Source organism: Ictalurus furcatus, chromosome 29 (assembly GCF_023375685.1).
Source record: "Ictalurus furcatus strain D&B chromosome 29, Billie_1.0, whole genome shotgun sequence".
In the NCBI taxonomy this organism is placed as follows: Eukaryota; Metazoa; Chordata; class Actinopteri; order Siluriformes; family Ictaluridae; genus Ictalurus; species Ictalurus furcatus.
In genome coordinates this window covers 2,619,237-2,638,669 of record NC_071283.1, presented here as the reverse complement: position 1 = coordinate 2,638,669, position 19,433 = coordinate 2,619,237, and the positions used below count along the sequence as shown (strand labels likewise).

The 19,433-nt window shown below is 42.1% G+C and overlaps 1 protein-coding gene across 3 annotated transcripts in view; it reads right to left on the bottom strand.

Annotated features, from left to right (window-relative positions):
- The window catches only part of gria2a (glutamate receptor, ionotropic, AMPA 2a), a 35,315-nt gene that overhangs the window by 9,422 nt on the left and 6,460 nt on the right, over positions 1–19,433 (bottom strand). For all 3 annotated transcript variants that reach the window (XM_053619230.1, XM_053619229.1, XM_053619231.1), the window contains 10 exons: positions 9,401–9,640; positions 5,733–5,929; positions 5,267–5,320; positions 4,631–4,789; positions 4,292–4,459; positions 3,647–3,751; positions 2,603–2,710; positions 2,315–2,521; positions 1,672–2,039; positions 662–860 (listed from right to left, as the gene is read on the bottom strand). In XM_053619230.1, coding sequence (XP_053475205.1) covers positions 662–860; positions 1,672–2,039; positions 2,315–2,521; positions 2,603–2,710; positions 3,647–3,751; positions 4,292–4,459; positions 4,631–4,789; positions 5,267–5,320; positions 5,733–5,929; positions 9,401–9,640 — 1,805 coding nt within the window. The remainder of the gene's footprint in view (positions 1–661; positions 861–1,671; positions 2,040–2,314; positions 2,522–2,602; positions 2,711–3,646; positions 3,752–4,291; positions 4,460–4,630; positions 4,790–5,266; positions 5,321–5,732; positions 5,930–9,400; positions 9,641–19,433) is intronic.

The window sequence follows — 19,433 nt, the reverse complement described above, 5'->3', positions numbered from 1 at the left end:
CTGTCATTGGAGTAGCTGAACAATAACAAGTAGCTAGCCAACAGCTTCATAAATTAAGGTATCAAACACAGCTAGCTGGTTAGCTATACACTAAGTAGTTGTCACTGGAAAAACTATTTTAAAATATATATACCTGAACACGTAGCTAACGATGCAGTGCAGTAGTTAATCACTATCTAATCTAAACTAATGCTCCAGATTGACATAAATTCTCTTTTTTAACCATCACAAAAAAAAAAAAGAAAAAAAAAAGATTTACAGCAAGGGTTGTCGTTGAAGTATGTTAAGCTAAACGTAGCTAGCTAGCTAACAGCTTTATAAAATAAGGTATTCGTTATACTGTAGCTAGCATTACACAGGGAAGTATCATTAGAATAGTTGAACATAAATAAAGTAGCTAGCTGATATCGTGTATAAAATAATGCATTCACTAGCCTATAGCTAGGTGGTTAGATTTATACTGAATAGTTACTGGAACAGCTAAAAAATAAAGAGCTAGCTATGTAGATAGCTACTTATCACTACAGTAGCTACACAGTAACTCTCAAGGGTATCTCAAGGGTCCTTTTTATTTCTAAAAAATAATAATAAAAAAAAAGGTAATCAGAAGAAACCATCTAGATCATCTGACGTAACATTATGCTCCGCCCCTCTGCCTCACCTTGAAGAACTCTTTGGTTGAACCGGCATCAAGGGTTCCATAGGCGATTTCGGTCTGCTTGGCGAGATCCTCGGCGCTCTCGATGGGGGACACCATCCTCTCCACGGTGAGGAAAGCAGCCAGGTTGGCCGTGTAAGATGAGATAATGATGAGGGTGAAGAACCACCACACACCACCAACTATACGCCCAGATAGTGACCTACATGCAGCGAAACACCATCACACACACATCCTGGCATCACACTGACTGCACATACACTCAAAACCACTGGGGGAAACCAACTGGCTTATATTTAGATAGCAAGATAGCTATCAGGTACACTAATTTATATATATATATATATATATATATATATATATATATATATATATATATATATATATGAAAATGCTCATTTCCAATTGGCTGGCAGTTGTCTGTTATGTTCTTCTATCGAGACCTGTATTTACACTTTGCTCCTGAGCTGATAAACTTAATTATAACAACAATCGTATTTACTAGAATGTTAGCGGATTAAAATAACAAGATTATCTGCTATTTGTATATACTTCAGTTAGCGATAAGCTAAGCAAACAAAAATTAAGTCAATAGAAAAGAAGAATGGCTCATGACGACATACCATTTATAATGCTATGTTTATAGAAGGAAATGGGGAATATGCAGCCGAAACACGGTACCACTCCAAGAGGGACCAACCAGCAACCTTCTGCGTCGTGCGGTCCACCACCAGGTGGAAATATATTCACGGAAGAAACCTCCGATCGAGGTCTTAAACCCCAAACCATCGATCGAACGTTTCTACTCCTGCATTAGCTCCTACTTCAGACCCTGCTTTTTGTTTTCAATAAGCGCGATTGAAAGAAGATCGAAAGCAGGAGCTGCAAGAGCGCGAACACACAAGCACCACGGCTGCACCAGGGCGAACCACCGACACACAAGGCTGCGTCAAAACAAAACCATACCACGTGCGCTAGCTAGCGCACGAGCTAGCATCGACACGCTCACCAACCTTGGCGAAATATCGCATCCCTGCTGCATAAAAGCGCCCAGAGAAAACCACAGACTATTAAAGATCCCAAATTCGTTATTGGACTCGCTGGGCCCGAGCTGGCCGTCCTCGAACTCCTCGGTGTGCCACTCGTACGGGCTAAAGCGGCTAACGAGGAAGAGCACGACGCTAACGCCGATGTAGGCGAACACGATGCACATCCAGATCTCATAGGCCAGCGGGTCCAGGAAGGAGAAGACGCCCGGCTTGGATTTCTGCGGCTTCTTGATCATGATGGAGATTCCCAGGCTCATGAAGGGCTTGGAGAAGTCGATCACCTCTTCACGGACCAGCGTGATCGTCAGAGGCGCTACGGCTATGTCCGCTTTCTGACTCGAGACAAAGAAGGATGGTGGAACAAGTCAAAATGTCCGAGTTGAAATGCCTATGTATGATCTGCACAAAACGGAAGTCTATGGTCTCAGAAAAAACGGTACATACAGGCAATCTTTGGTACCCTTACTGAGTATTTTTACCTGAGGAAGTCCATGTAGCTAAAAGCTAATGAAAGGTACAAACGCTGGTCCTTCAATTATTTACCATAAATCACGTTTACATTTGTAAGTACAAAATTTCTGTACATATTTTCTTAACAGAATCTCACCCCGTACACCAATTCGCCAACCATGCCATTCCAGATCTTCGTATCCGCGTCTCTAGCGCCGTACTTCCCGTCTCCCACAATCTTCAGCTGATACTTAAACCCGCAATGCTTTGCGATCTCAGCCGCCAGGTCCACGCAGTATCCCTCGTAGCGTTCGTTATCCGTGAACAACTCTGCGTTCTTCTTTAACATCACATACGGTGCCTCCTACAAAGCAAAATCCACAGGAATGAGTACTGAAATAACAAAGCTAAGCGCTGCTCGCCTGTATATTCAGTGCGGTCTTACCAAGATGGTCGTCACGATAACCGTCTTGTTCTCCATCCCAAAGGTGTCGTTGGGGAAGAGGTCGGATTTGGTGACCACCATTTTGTCCACCTCTTTCCAGTAGCCAATCTAGGTTGGGTGGGGTGGTGAGGAAAGGATAAACTTGTGCACTAGAACGTGTATTCTCGGTAAATAAATTCAAAAACAAAGCTGGTGTTTGGTCTGTATTCTTTCTGGACACTGTTTAATTTCACTGTAGTGGGGACATTTATAACTGCAGGGCATGTATAAATGGTTTCTGAAGAAAAAAAAAAAAACACTTAAAATAACATCCATGTCTTCCAGCCTTGGGCATCACTGCGTTCAACGTTTCTCTCAGTGACTGTATTACGTCGTCCATTAATTTATATATTTATTTATTATATTGTCTTTGTTAAACGACGAAACGTTTCTACTCTTATTAGACTTACTTAGATTACGTCCGTGCGTGATCACAATCCTAACTGTGGATGATTATGTACTAACGGTATCATCTCACTTATTATATTTCATAACACATGCACTGTTTATAAACCATCTACCTGTATAAGGAGGATCAATTTCACTTAATTTCAGACCATAACCTACAGCAAAAAAAAAAAAAAACATATTTGTTGGACTGTTGAGCTGGAGCGGCACTTCTCGCTAAACACACAGTCGTGTAGGCTTCTTCTTTTTTTTACCACGGGCAGAAATAAAGTTTTTAATTAGTTCTCCAACTGAGTGTGACTATCTGTCCGTGTAGCTGTGGAGCGAGGATATTTTTTTATCTTCCGCACTTTTTAAAAAGTGCCTACAGCGCAGTTTTGTGAGGCTGGAAGATTCGGGACCTGTGGTCTTTTTTAGAGCATCTATTCTTGACTTGACATCTCGTCTGGAGCGTACGTTAAATACTCGAATTAACACGGAATTAAGAGGGTCGCTGAATTCTCAGATCTGACCGGAAAAAGATCTTTCTAGAAGGTACAGATGTTGAACGTCCGACGCGAGCACTCTGAAAGTGTTTTGATCGCTGACGTGCTGTACCTTTACTGGCCCGCTGTTTTTCAGCTCCATGATGTTGACTGAGAAGTTCACTCTCTTGCCGTACTGGTCGAACTGGATGTTTCCTGTCAGTCCGTCCACTCGCACCTGAACACACGAAACGTCATGCTTAGGTTAAAGGTGTCGGAAAGGACGTGAAAAAGACATCGCCGCCAGACGTCAATGGGACGTCTGGATTGTGGAAAGATTTTAATGCGTCCTTTTCGGGACGTAGAAAAGACGGATGTTTTGGGTCACGAAGCGTCAGATTAGCAGGACGCATATTTATAAGCACATCAACTTAAAGGGCCAGTTTGTGATTTCTGTAAAACAGCAATGAGGCTATAACTAAACTCACAGCTGTTTTAACTACATATGGCTTGTAAATAGTTTTGTAGGTTTTTTTGGGGGGTTTTTTTTAAGAAAAAGAAACAAAAGTGAACAGCTGAGGGCTCATTTCTGGGCCAGAAAAATGTCAAGACAAAACTCTTAAATGATTTTTTTTTTTTAACTAGCAATATTCACTGAAACAGAAACATTGAAAATTTTTGTTTTCAAAACAAACAAAAGGAATTTTAAAAATTTACAAACTGCACCTTTAAATCAGAGCAATAAGAACATTCCAGTGGATATGAGTTTGATATAAACCTGCTTAAGAGCACGTTCTATCTCCACCCCTTGAGCCCATGGTACAGCCGGATTGGCCAGGCAGTCCCCGTTGTTGCCACGCCGACTGATGTCGATCCTTTGCTTGTGGAGGAAGCGGAAGGCTTCGGTCATCACTTGAACCGCATCGTACGTCAAAGCAGAGGTGTACTGCAGACACACACACACACGCACATATGTCAAAACATCTGGTTTGCTGACATCTGTAAATGTAATGTCATTCATAATGTCAGGCTGAGGTCAAAGTGGAACAGCTGCTCTGTAATCTGAGAAAAATGCACACGGATGCACAAAAACACCCACACACACACACACACTCACCCGGATCTTGCTGTCTGCCCCGGGGTACTCTTTCTCCTCCAGAGCCTCCCAGCGCTGATCGAACTTAGCGACGAGAGGGTCGTCGAAATCCACGATCTGAAAGCCGGACACGTTCGCGCCCCCATACTGAATCTTCGATAGGTCTCCGTCCAAAAAGCCCTGGACACACACACACACACACATACACAGACACAAAAACACACATGAAGCAAAAGTGAAAATGGAAATATACACTATTTTGTTTTGCTCTCATAAATAACAGGTAAGGCTACTCGTTTAGCATTATGTATGTCTAAATCATCACACACTTGCCCCAAACACACTTCGGTATAATGTATGGTCTACATGGTCACACAAAATGGATGCATGGCTGCATTTTTTTCCTTAAATTTGGTCACCCGCCATTTCCCGCTCACCAGCCAGCTCTGTGTCTCTGGGATTGAGAACTGATTCTGCTCTCTTTACTTTAAAATGAAAAGCAGTTTTCCTCATGAAGACCAGCCAAATGTCCCTCAAGCCCACACTGTCAGATATTCCTAGGCCTGGTCCCCACAATGATATAAAAACATGCCCCCACACACACACACACACATACATATATCATTGAGGATAGAATTCCAGAAGAGGCGGACTCACAAAATTAGCGATGATGTAATGATATCCTTTCACATGACGACCAATCGTGATGACCTGAAGAAACAAACAAGCGGAATACAATATTCATACAAGGGGAAAAAAGTGGAATATGATATACTATTGTAAATAAACTACTGCTGTAAATTCATATCAACAAGTCAAATCTCCACAGTGTAATCTATTTACAAAAACGTGCATGGTGATTCGCAAAGTTCCGCCTACAGGAAAGTCAGGACGCGAGCGACTTTCTTCCTGACGTTAGAAACGTTAAAATTAAAGCTTTACCAAGTCACTGCCGAGGGAAACCCAAAATTAAAGGGAGGGTGTGAGAAGAGTATTTTTAGAAAGCGTCTTTTACCGCATGTACCACGCATCATCCGGTTGAACAACCAATCTTTAATAGCTTTTTTTTTTTTTTTTTGGGGGGGTGGGCGGTCATGTTGTAAAAACAAGCACTGGTTCTCACCTGCTCCATGATGTCTTTGACCTTGTCCTGCTCGCAGTCCAGGACCACTCTCCTCTCTTTCTTATTCTCCAGGTCCTGGAAGAGCGAGCGGTAGGCCTCGTCTTTCCTCTCGTCCTTCAGGTTGCCCACGTTTATAGCCGTCACCTGCCATTTCTTCTCAGCCGCCGTGTCCAGGACGGCCTGCAAAGTGGACAAGCCTGCGGAAGGAAAGAGAACGATGTAACGATATTTTCTTTTCTTTCTTTTTCTTCTCTACGAACGAGGGCGGAGCTTTGGGTAAACTCTACCATCACACACCAAAACGTCAACACAAAACGTTGGCTTAGCAAGAGCTAGAGTTCACTATAACTGACCCGAGTTCACCAACTAGAGCATTGAAGATGAGCCTTGCTAACAATTTTGGCATTATTAACATGCTAGCTATAATAATAATAATAATAATAATAATAATAATGATAATGTTTTCCAACGTTGGTTCCTTGGTCAAAGAGGCACTAACTGAGCATCAGGAACTGAAATCATTTCAAATTGGGAATCTTTCTTGCGCTTTTACGTTCATTCGTACTCATTTTTCATGGGTTTTTTTCCGTGCGTTTTTCGTGACTATCCAACGTCGAGGCGGCGATCGTCGCTCGGCTTTAGTCTTAATTATAGAAGCCATCGTTTGACTACTTTATTTAAACCCATCTCAATCAGGCCTCGTCGTTACTCGAACATCACCCAGAGCCTGGCTCAATCAAAAGCACTGAGGTTCTAAATTACCAGCAATGAGCTTCTGCCCTCAGGAAACTGGCACTGTGAAATACAGAGCTGAGTTAGAAAACCCCCCAGAGGATTCTCTCTCTCTCTCTCTCTCTCTCTCTCTCGCTCGCTCACGCTCGCTCTTTTTCATTTGTCATTTTCTCTTCTCGATCTCGCCCCATCGTTGTTCCGCATCCGCTCGATTTCATCTCCTTCTAGTTTCTTGCACCGTCCTTCCTTTCCCTCCAACCACAATCCCCCCCCACCCCCTCGTCGCTCCACCCACAACCTCCTGCACACTTTCTCCCTCTCCTTTTGTCTCCTTTTCGGATAAAAGTCCACGGATGGTTACATATCTAGGTCTCTCACGGAAAAATTTATTCCTCCGAGTAGAAGCACAGATTCAGCACCCTGGCCTTTAGCGTCATTTGCATCATGGACTCATTGTAGCTGTGTTCGGTATCACAATGTTGCCAGTTCAAATCCCAAGAGAGCTGTAGAGCCTTTAACTGCTCCGCTTCAAGCCTGTAGATTCCGATATCTCAGGCGGAAAAAGAAAACACACCCGGGGGTGTTCTGTTATAAGAAAATAATCAATAACTAGTGTTTTGCGGGCAGTTTGTGAGCAAACCTATATATCCCGGTCTATATCCTGTGTGATAGAAATGCCTTCAAGAAACATAATATGATGTTTTTTTCCCCATCATATCGCCCACAACGATTGCAGATCCCAAATGACAAACTGCACCTTTAAGTTTGCTCGACGACTGCTACCGGTTTTCTAATAAAAGCTCTTCTATCAAACACCAGCGTTCGGGATACGTTTATAGCGTTCCCTGCTCGTAATTTAGGTCACTCGCTAATTACCGGCTTGAGTCAGGTGCTCTTTAGCGCGTGAGCCGAAGGAGCAGATTAAACTGGAAGAGCAGGAAAGCGGTGAACGTATGACACATCCTAGTGCTTTGTGTAATATAAGAAGTTACATAAGGATACTGCAGCATTTTCTGCGATATGAATACTCATGAAATGGCTTGAGGGCTGACATTTGATTCTGCATGCTGACATGTTTCCTTTTAGATCGGGAACGTTTGTGAACCCTTTCGAATTTTCTAGATTTCGGCATGAATGTGACCTAAAACATCATCAGATTCTCGCACAGGTCCTAAAACGGGGATAAAGAGAAGCCGATTAAACAAAGGAGACGTAAAATTCGATACTTTGCCGTTTATTTATTGAGGAAAATGACCGTCGTTTCCGGTAGTTTTCCCGTCGTTTTCGGATTAAGGTCAGGACTTTGACTTGGCCATTCCAAAACTTTATTCTTCTTTAATTCTGTCTTCTTTGGTAGAACGACGCGTGTGTTTAGGGTCGTTGTCTTGCTGCATGACCCCCTTCCTCTTGAAATTCACTTCACCGACAGATGCCCTGACAATTTCATTTAGAAATCGCTGGTATAGTTCAGAACTCATTGTTCCATCGATGATGGCAAGTCGTCCTGGCCCAGATGCAGCAAAACAGGCCCAAACCATGATACTACCACCACCATGTTTCACAGATGGGATCAGCTTCTAATGCTGGAATAAAGAACTTATAATACAGAAATGTCGACCTGAGACGACTCTAATCAGCTAATTCACTCAAAACACCTTCAAAGGTTTCCTGAGGCTTTAATCTCTCAGTCTGGTTCAGTACACACACTTTTCAGATGGAAGTAAATGTTGCGTTTCGTTTGGAAATCAAGGTCCCAGAGTCTGGAGGAAGCGTGGAGAGGAACAGAATCCAAGCTGCTTGAAGTCCAGTGTGAAGTTTCCACAGTCAGTGATGATTTGGGTTGCCAAGTCATCTCCTGGTGTTGGTCCAGTGTGTTTTCTCGAGTCGAGAGTCGATGCAGCGTCTACCGGGAGATTTTAGAGCACTTCATGCTTCCATCTGCTGACGAGCTTTATGGAGATGCTGATTTCCTTTTCCAGCAGGACTCGGCACCTGCCCACAGTGCCAAAACTTCTAGTAACTGGTTTGCTGATCGTGGTATTACTGCGCTCGATCGTCCAGCCGACTCGTCTGACCCGAACCCCGTAGAGAATCTACGAGAGACACCAGACCCGACAATACAGACGAGCTGAAGACCGCTCTCAAAGCGACCTGGGCTTCCAGAACACCTCAGCAGTGCCACAGGCTGATCGCCTCCATGCCACGCCGCATCGATGCAGTAATTCATGCAAAAGGATTAAATCCCCGAACGAGTATCAGCGCATAAAGTACCATACGTTTCATCAGGTCGACATTTCTGTATTATAAATTCTTCATTCTAATATTTTGAGATACTGGATTTTTGATTTGCGTGAGCCGTAATCATCGAGATTAAACCAATAAAAAGGCTCGAAATATTCCACTTCACGTGTAACGAAACTAGAAGGTATGAAAGTTCAACTTTTTGAATTAAATTACGGGGGGAAAACAGGCTAAGCTCACCATATTTTACGTCGCGGTGAATGAATGACTGACGCTAAGGGATCCTGTAATGACTGTTTTACACACTCGCTCATAATTACACAGCGTAATAGCATGGAATATTATTACATTAGTAACACATTCAGCATTAGTCATCCATTACAGCGACGCCGTGACCTCAAGGACGTTCACGCGGCTCTGACTGGCCTGACTTGGCACTTCTCCATAGCAACACTAAACATGACTGAGTAAGGATGACATGTAAAGAGAAAGTGCGTGTGTGTGTGTGTGAGAGAGAGAGAGAGAGAGAGATAATGAAAGAGAGAGACATTAAGTGGTATCACTTTCTGTACACTATAAGCACTTCTGACCGCAGGAAGTGTCTCTGAGGAGTGGCGTGCTACAAATGAATAGGACAAGCAATTTGATACGTTAATAATAAGTGTGTGTGTGTGTGTGTGTGTGTGAGTACATACCTCTATCACTGTCGTACAGATACGCAAACTTCTCCCACTTGTAGTACTCGACCAGGCTGATCAGAGGGCCGCGGATGTCGGGCCTCATCTGCAGCACGAACTGGTTGAGGCCGTCGGCGGGGAAACTCGGCGTGATGAAGGACACGTGCAGCGTCTCGCAGAACGACGTGATGGTGTTCACGGACTTCTTATCGTAGAAGCCGAAGATGGCGTAGACGCCCCGGGAAAACTGCGAACAGACTGATGAAGGAAAAGAAACGAGGTTAACGTTACACGTTCACGTTCACTTAAATGAAACCTAAACCTGAAAACCAAGTGCTGCTTTCATTTTCACATCTTCATTCGTAGTTAGCTTTTTGTTCTGCTCTACGCGTTCTATGCATTTGAAACTGAAAACTCAACTACAGGGTACACTTGATGATTGGCCTGAGATCCGTATCTGCGTGTTGCGCTTCAATCCACCCGTCGAATCTCCAGCCTACACCTTCTCCTGCTAGAAAACCCCGCGTCTAACTTTAGCGCACCACTGATTCGGCCCATCCGGGCGGGGTAGATCTCAGTACACCAGTTCGGTGTGTGGGTTCAGCTGGATGAGATGATCCTGGCTCGGTGCGCGCAGCTGCGTGTATCGACTGGACTCATTAGGTTTTAAATAGTCCGGCTGTGTGGGCTATACACAGGAGCCCTGAGCAGGCAAAAGCTCAAACGACACCATTACAGAGAAAACGCTGACAGAAACACAGCCAGCCCTACGTTTCGGTAGATCTGAAATCATACGGGGGAGAGATTAGTGTCAAAACTACTAACATCAATCAGAGTGCTTCAGTATTCACAAGAATTCTTGAACATAGCTAAAGAGAAAACATCACAGCCCTACTCAAATATAGCTAACAAATGTTATGTACATCCTCATGGATCTAAATGTCACTAACGAAAAACATTACGGGCACCGTAGCTGAAGTTCGGTGTTCTGCTAGTCAGTCCTAGTGTTCGCTAATCTAGCTTCCAAATCTTTGGAGTTAAGTTACGCATGTGTCGTGAGGTTAATATCATAACTGCGTAAGTTCTTAGACCTCAGATGTAACTAGAGAAACACTGTATTTGATCATAAAGCGGGATTAAATCGCCTACTCATTCAAGCCCTCGATTTAGTACCGTCATGGCGGCTTCCGTTAAGTTACGTGCACAATTAAGCGCGTGAGAGACTCAAGAGAAATAATACGATGATGTGCCGGATCAAGCGCTGTTTCTAAGATAATACTTTATTAATCCCCAGATGGAGAAATTAGGGAAATTTTAAGTGCGGATGTCGTCGTTGTTTTGGAGCGCACTAACTTATAGATAACCTTAAGGCGAACATATTCGATACTAAAAGTCAAAAAAGTCCAAAAGTTTTCATGGGGACTTTAAGGGATTGTTTAATTTACACGGGAAATTGTTCCCAGCGCTTTTACTTTGAAATTTAAAATGGCGGCCGACGCGAGCTGATTCGAGTTCCTCTATAAATGTTAGCGTGTTTAAAGGACCAATAATACGAATGATACCGTATACTGTATTTAGTAAGAGTATTGAGCTAATTACACTGTATAACCTTTCAAACCAAGCTCAATGGCCGTCATTACTCTTTCAGCTCGTTAACCAACATTAGAGTGCTAACGTTAGCTAGCTAAAAACGGTTCGGCAGCCGGTGCTTTTGTTCATTATGCAGAAATGTTAAGCGGTTAAATAGTTATGTTGTTTATGTATTCATGAAAACTTTTATGTCGCCCTGTTTTACATTAGGCCTTGAATGCAAGTGCTTGTTATTAAAAGTGGTGGCCTACATGCGCTGTAAATTCCCATCTCGGACACCTCTACTCAAGAAAAATCTGGCACGACACACTTGCATAACCTGAGCGGGGAGCTCAGAGAATCGACTCCAGCGTGTGCGTAACCTAACTTTGAATACGCATAACGTTCCCTGCATCAGTTTTGGACTTTAAGTCACTGATTCTGAAAACTGTGTTTAAAGGCTTAATTAACGCTAATGCAACGTGAAACGTTCAGCTAAGGCTTTTATATGCTTTTTCAACATTGGATTAAGAAAATGGAGCATCTCCATCGTGTATAAAAATGATCATGGAATAAGACTGGACTGTTTACTGCAAGCTTTATGTATCAGTATATTAAATATTAAACCATCTTGAATTTCAGACGTCAAGAATGTTATACACGGTGTATGAAGAGTTATATTTATCTTTCTTCCCCCCTCTCTCTCTCTCTCTCTCTGTCTGTCTCTCGGCGCGCAGAAAAAGCTTAAACCCGAGAGACATTTGGACTGGTTACTAATCAATTTCTCCTTCTTATGATTTCATTAGCATGCAAGTCCAGCACGCTGCTCGTCGCTACATCTGCATAATCAACACACGACCGCTGGCGCTCTGACACGGCCTGCGCTGCTTCTTCAGACCCCAATTACACCCTGCAGTGGCTCAACAACAGCATATGAGGAGGCTCATCTGTGAAAATGGCTTTAGACGGGAATTATCATCAATTTGATCTAATCTGTGATAGACGGATTCAGCCGTGAAATTCTTCAAAACCTTTTAATGCCCATGAACAGGTTCTTATCGAAAGGGTCCGAGGCTGGCGTTCATCTGTAGCCAGAAAGCCATCCTGACATGAGTTAACAGAGCATATATAAAGTAATAAGCTCTGAAATGCTGAGATTTTAAGGTCTGTTCTTTAAAGACTCCAATATGAGGTCTTTTCCATCAGCCTGTACTAGTATGCATGAAACTTTTCACTGTTTTGTGCTTCCTGGTTTAATCAATTCTATATTCATTTCGATTTCTCCTCGATCTCCTTTCCACCAACTGGGAGGAAGTAAATTCTTTTCAGGAAGTTAAAAAGCCTCAGGAGCATTTTGCTTGCACAGCTGATGATGGACCTTTGTCCAAAGCATCTTGTTTCTCTGAAAACTTTGGGGGTTTCACACCAATGGGGGTGAATACTTATGCAAGGCAGTGCACTGGAGGACTTTACTGGTTACACTGTTCTCTTTGTGTTCTCCTTGTGCATGAAGACCTTTCCACGTTTTTCCCTGAATTCTGATTATAATGGCCATGTCTGCTGGTGATTTGAGTCCTGCTGCGGAAATTCTGAACAGACTCAGCATGAACATCCTGTTGGCACAAGAAGTTGCACTGACCAATAAATACAAAGCGTCCAAAAGTCTGCTTCTTCTTCAGATCTGCACATGATTCTGGGAGAGCATGCTAATGGCTGAAATGATAAGGATGATTAGCATAGGTTATGTTAGATGTGTGAATGCATTTAAATAGTTTGACTTCATTCTTGGTCCCGTTAATTCACTGTATGTCTTACATGATCAAAATAAAGAAGAAATAAAATTTAAAAAAAAAACTGAAATCAGCAAAATTATCCACCATGTTTAAGAATGTTGCTCAATAATCGTATATACGCTTCAAAATACAAAATATTAAGATCGAATCATCACCATCTAGATTCCTTTTTAAAGTCTGGAGAGAAAATATATTAATGAATGAGTGTTTTGTTGTTGTTTTTTTTATTTTTAATACCGCGGATTTAATCAAAGTTAACATCTAGCATTATCCAAATACACATATCGAGCACTTTATTATAATTTTTTATTATTATTATTATTAGGAACACTATACTAATAGTTGGTAGGTCCTAGCTTTCGCCTTAATTATTCGTGGCATGGATTCCACAAGATGTTGGAAACGTTCCTTTGGGATTCTGGTCCATGTTGACGTGATTGCATCATGCAATTCCTGCAGATTTTTCAGGTGCACTTTCATGCTGCGAATCTCCCGTTCTACCTCATCCCAAAGGTGTTCTACTGGATTCAGATCCGGTGACTGGGAAGGCCTCTGAAGAAGACGATGTTCCAGATGATGAAACCAGTCTGAGGCCACCTTAGCTTTGTGACATGGTGCATTATCATACTGGAAGTAGGCATTAGAAGATGGGTAAATTGTGGCCATGAATTGTAGCACATGCTCATCAAGAATACTCAAATAGGCCGTGGCATTCAAGCAACGATTGACTGGTGTTAACGGGCCCAACGTGTGCCAATTAAACATTCCCTACACTATTACACCACCTCCATCAGTCTGGACTGTTGGCACATGGATTCATGCAGTTGGCGCCAAATTCCGACCCTACCATCTGTGTGCCTCAGCAGAGATCGAGATTCATAAGACCAGGCTGCGTTTTTCCAGTCTTCAGCTGGCCAGTTTTGGTGAACCTGTGCCCACTGCAGCCTCAGCTTTCTCTTCTTGGCTGCCAGAAGTGGAACCTGACATGGTCTTCTGCTGTTGTACTCAAGGTTGTGTTGTGTATTCTGAGATACTTTTCTGCTCACCACAATTGCACAGCGTGGTTATCTGAGATACTGTAGCCTTTCTGCCAGCTCAACCCATTCTCCGTTGACTTCTCTCATCAGTAAGATGTTTCCGTCCCGCAGAACTGTCGCTCACCGGATATTTTTTTTTTCTTTATTACACCATGCTGAGTAAACTCTAGAGACTGTTGTATGTGAAAATTCCAGCAGTCAGCAGTCATATAAATACTCAAACCGGGCTCTCTGGCTCCAACAATCATGCCATGGGCAAAATAACTCTTCGTCCCCCATTCTGATGGTCGATATGAACATTATCTGAAGCTGCTGGCTACAATCTGCATGATTTTATGCCTTGCACTGCTGCCACATGATTGGCTGATTAGATAATTACATGAATGTCTAATCGTTCCTAATAAAGTGCTCCATGACTGTATTACTCACCAATAAGCCGAGTATTGTTTTTGCAACTTAAACCTGATCAGTCATTCATGTAATAGGTCATGGTGAGTTAATGTTACAAAACGTAACACAAAGCCAGCTAGCTAGATAATGTTAGACAATGTCCCACAACAACAGACAGCTAGCTAGATATACTTGGAAAATGCCTTAACACAGCTGGGTAGATAATGTCTAGATGGTAATATAACATGATGAAAGGTCCGACATCAAGGCTAGATAGCTGAGTAATGTTACGAACTGTCCCATAATAAAGTGAGCTAGGTCCCACAGCAAAGCTAGCTCGCTTGATCATGTTATACGGTAAACATTTTCTGGAACAAAGCTAACTAGATGAGGTTAGATTGTTGGAAAACATCCCACAGTAAAGCTAGCTAGATAATATTAGAAAATGTCCCACAACAAAACTATCTAGTTTGATAATGTTAGCAAATGTCCCCGAATAAAGCTAGCTAGCGAGATAATGTTAGAAAACGTCTTACGACACAGATAGCTAGCTAGATATAGTTGCAAAATGCCCTGGCAGAGTGTTACACAACAGAGCTAGCTATTTTGATAATAGCTAGAGAGCTAGCTAACTAATGTTAGGAAATGTCCCACAGCAAAGCTAGCTCGTTTAATAATGTTCTAAAATGTCCCACAACGTTAACTGGCTAGATAATGTTGTTGTAAAACGTTCCACAACAAGGCTAGCTAGATCAGGTTATAAAATGTCCCACAACGTAGCTGTAGCTAGATAAATACCAGCAAAGCTTGTGATAGAAACAATATTTACAAGAGGAATGACATCAATAGCAGACGAGATGAGAGGATTTGCCTGGCAATCATTGAGCACATCATAAACACGCCTCACAGTCCAATCACATCAGTGTGACCGACATGCTAGTCCACATTTCATTCCTCGACCATGACGACTGTGTCGAAGATGGTGACATTGCTCTACGGCCACACCGCGTTGCATTTTAGGAACGAAAATCCTAAGCAGGAAACATGTCTGTAGCGCTAACGGACACCGCACGAGTCATCGTATGATCTGTCATAAGCGATTTAGGCGAAAGTATGTTGATTTTAACCCAGAACGGCAGGCTGAATTCTCCTGAGAGGCATAAACACTTCAAGCTAAACATATCAAACCACGCAATCTCACACACACACACACACACACACCTCCTTCCCAAACCGCCTGCACTGAACATACGTCACTGAAAGTCTCCCCGCCAGCACCATGACTCAAACTAGCACTTTATTTCACAACCCTTTTTCAGGACTGTTTTCCAGTTGCTGTGTTTAATTTATTTGCTCACACGTTCATATGTTCAAGAAGCGCTGCCATCTGATTCCTCCCGAAGATGCTCTTCTCACTTAATTTGATGGTTTTATGAATATATTTATTTATTTATTTAATTTTTTTTATCTCTCCACAAGCTCGAATAGAAGAGTATGTGACCTGCATGATTTTCAAGATAATGCTAACTAATAAGGGCAGCTCATATGAGAACTTTACCCCACATTACCTAGCTAGCTGTGTTGTCTAGCTGTATCCTGCTAGTCAGTTTTGTTAAGACATTTTGTAACATCATTAAACTAGCTAGCGTTTCTGTTGAGTGTTACATTCGCTAGCTATCTTAGTTAGCAATCTGTCTTTTTTTGCGTCACCTTTTCTAGCATTAGCTAGATAGCTGCATTTCCTGTGAAATATTTTCTCACATCATAATCTAGCTAGCTTTTCTGTAGGACATTTTCTAATATTATAGATCTAGCTATATTTGTTGTGGAACATTTTGTAACGTTATAATGCTAGCTAGCTTTGCTGTGGGACAGTTTATAACATTATTATTATTATTTTTTTTTTTAAACATTAGCTATGGTCTGGGTCTTTTCCTAGCATTATCTAGCTAGCTATATTTGCTGTGAAATATTTTCTAACATCCTAATCTAGCTAACATATCTGTGGAACATTTTCTAATATTATACAGCTAGCTGTATTTGTGGTTTCTAACATTAGCTAGCTAGCTAGCTTTGCTCTGGGACATTTTCTAACATTCTGTAAATAGGCTTTGTTCATAAACTGTTTTCTAATATTATCAGTCTGCTGTAGCTAGCTATGCTGTGGGAACTTTTCCAACATTATATAGCTAGTTAGCTTTGCTGTGGAACAGTGTCTAATATTATATAACTAGCGATATTTGTTGTGGAATGTTTTCCAAAATTATCTAGCTAGCTAGCTATACTCAGGGACATTTTCTACTATTTTTTTTTTTTTAAATAGCTAGCTTTAAATTGAGTTTCAATATTTAGCTAGCAGGAGAGGGTGTTCAGTATTAGGCTAGCAGAACCTACTAACACCAGAAACTGGAAATAAGAAAATATACATTTCAGAACGTAAAACACAGACAAGTGAATACACGCTAACAGTAAAGCAAAGAAAAAAGGTACATATAATAATAATTAACCTGCTAATAATCGAGCAAAAGCATTTGGTTATTTAGCTAACAAATGCTGCAAGTTTCTAGTAATGGACTTGAAATAGGCACTTTATTAGGAACACTTGTACACCTGCAGTTGTCGAATCGGACAGCATGTGGCAGCAGCACAGTGCGTAAAATCATGCAAATGCAGGTCGAATCTCATGGTTGGCATGGTTGTTGGTGCCAAATGGGCTTGTTTGAGTATTTCAGAAACTACTGATCTAGGATTTTCATGCACAACAGTGTCTAGAGTTTACGTAGAATGGTGCGGGGGGGGGAAAAATACATCCAATAAGCGATGGTTTGAACTGACAGCGGCTACAGTAACTTAAGTAACCAGTCTTTACTACTGCGGTGAGCAGAAAAGTATCTCAGAATGCACAACAGGTCTGATTATTCTTCATTTCTGCTTCAAAACGGTACATGGTAGCAACAGCATGAATCCACGGACCAGTTCAGGCTGGTGGTGGTGCCGTAATGGTGTGGGGAAGGTTTTCTCTGCACGCATCGAGCCCCTTAATACCGATCAATCATTGTTTAAATGCCAACTGAGCATCGTTGCTGACCACGTGCATCCCTTTTACGGCCACAATTTACCGTCTTTTTGCACAGACTTGTCGACTAATACACTCACTGGTTACATAATGGGAAAAAACAGTGGTTGATCCAGACTCATTATCGGATGCTACCGAGACCGGAGTTGAACATGGTGTTAAAACCTCCCAGGCGCTGCTGCAAACATCGCATCATCCATCCATCATTATGCTAAGATCTTATCATTATTATGCTATAAGGGGTATCAGCGATTTCAGCTGGTCCACATGAGTGCGTTTTAAGAACTGGTGCTTCCTTTAATAGCGTAATATGATACGCAGATGTATTATTTTGCATATTTATTGCGCAGATTTATTTACTTACGACGTCAACAGCGGAGCTTAAAAAAGCACCGGAATGTAATTTGCAGCCTGTTTTATGGCTGTTAACTGAAGTGCAGTTTGGTGTGTTCTTTGCCGCACAAATAACACGGCCTAAAAATAGCAATGTCCCGAAACTACGGAAAAGTCGTGCAACCCTTACCCAGCATTAGTATGACACTATAAATCGATTCATCTTTGCTTAAAAAGCGAGTCGTGGTCGCACCATAATTCTTTAAAGATGGGCATGAAAATAAAAAAATTTCTAATTGGCTCGACTTGATAGTACCACAAATCCTGAATATAGAAATTGTAGAGACACTCTCAGGTGAATTACTAAGTGTGTGTGTGGGGGGGATTATGAAAAAAGGCCTACTCAAGAGTCATTGTTCTCTTTCTCATTATGCAGAATAAAGTGGATTTGCAAAGTCCTCGTTGATCTGAGAAGTACTTCACATTATCTTCGTAAAACACCGAGAGAGAGAGAGAGAGATGAAGAGAGGGAGAGAGAATGTCAGGAAAGGAGAAAGACAGACTGAAAAACACACACACACACACACACACACACATGGTGACAACAGTTTACATTGTGTTTGTTCAGTGGCTGGACCAGGGGAGTAGTAAATTTAGCCGCCCTAATTAGGTGATATTGCAGAGAGAGACAGATAATGTATGACTACAGGTGTGCGTGCGTGTGTGCGTGTGTGTGTGTGTGTGTGTGCAGTCTCTGAGCTCTCTGCCCATCTGCAGCAATTTGTACGCAGTGCACATGGAGCCAGAGTACAAAGCAGAAAGCCTTTGAAGCTCCTTTGAATCTCCTACTGACCGCACCAGCCAGCATCACTCTGGGGATGGGCAGGATTTTGATATATATATATATATATATATACATATAAAGAAAGAAAGAAAGAAAACCCACACATTTAAAAAATATTTATCATTTGACGATTGTAGGAAAATTCAGTTATTTGTATGCTTTTGTGTTATGTCGGCGTGTGATTTTGGTGCATTGTAAAGCAGCACCTGTGAACAGCGCGTGAACGGATATAAACAGCGCAGCAGCTTCCACGCGCGCCCGACGGACTCGCTTGAAAAGAAACGGAGGCGTAACCTTGTGTCGACGGACTCGTTCCCATCCGACATGTTTCCAAAAAAAATAATAATATGCAAAAACCCTACTGTTGTCAGACAATTCGTGTTTTTTTTTTTATATTGTTCATCTTGAACAACGGTTATTGATACTGTTTGAATACCGTACTGATGCGAAAGATACTAGCTAATAGGCAAAGCTTTGATTTTGTAGCTATGATAATGCTTTGCACCAACATGTAATCAAAATATATATACGGTATAACAGCAGGGTTAACATCCATAGAACCCAGTGAGCTTTTTAATGCTGACATTATCACCAAACTACTCAAATTGTATGGTAGATTGTTTGGCTGGACTCATTTGCGATTCGTTTTGCGGTATATTAGTTTATCATTTCGGACGTTCTGTATCGCGTATCGATATGCAGCTTGGTGTAAGGGTGCGTTCAAGTGGGTGTTTTTGAACCGTCTGTCTGAACAGGCGGTATAATGTGACCTCGGCGACTTTGACCTGGTCGTCCGTGCCGAATAACCGCTCTTTACAAACGCGGTGAGCCGAAAAGCATCTCAGAACACGCAGCACGTCGAATCCGAAGGCACGTGCTTCTAGAGCAGCAGGAGATGGCAGCGTATTCGTACGGTTTTTGCAACCGTTATCGTTATGACGATAAATTATCTCAGGAAGATCGCAGAGACCGGTCGCTAATTGGAATTCGTTAAGATTAAGATCAAACT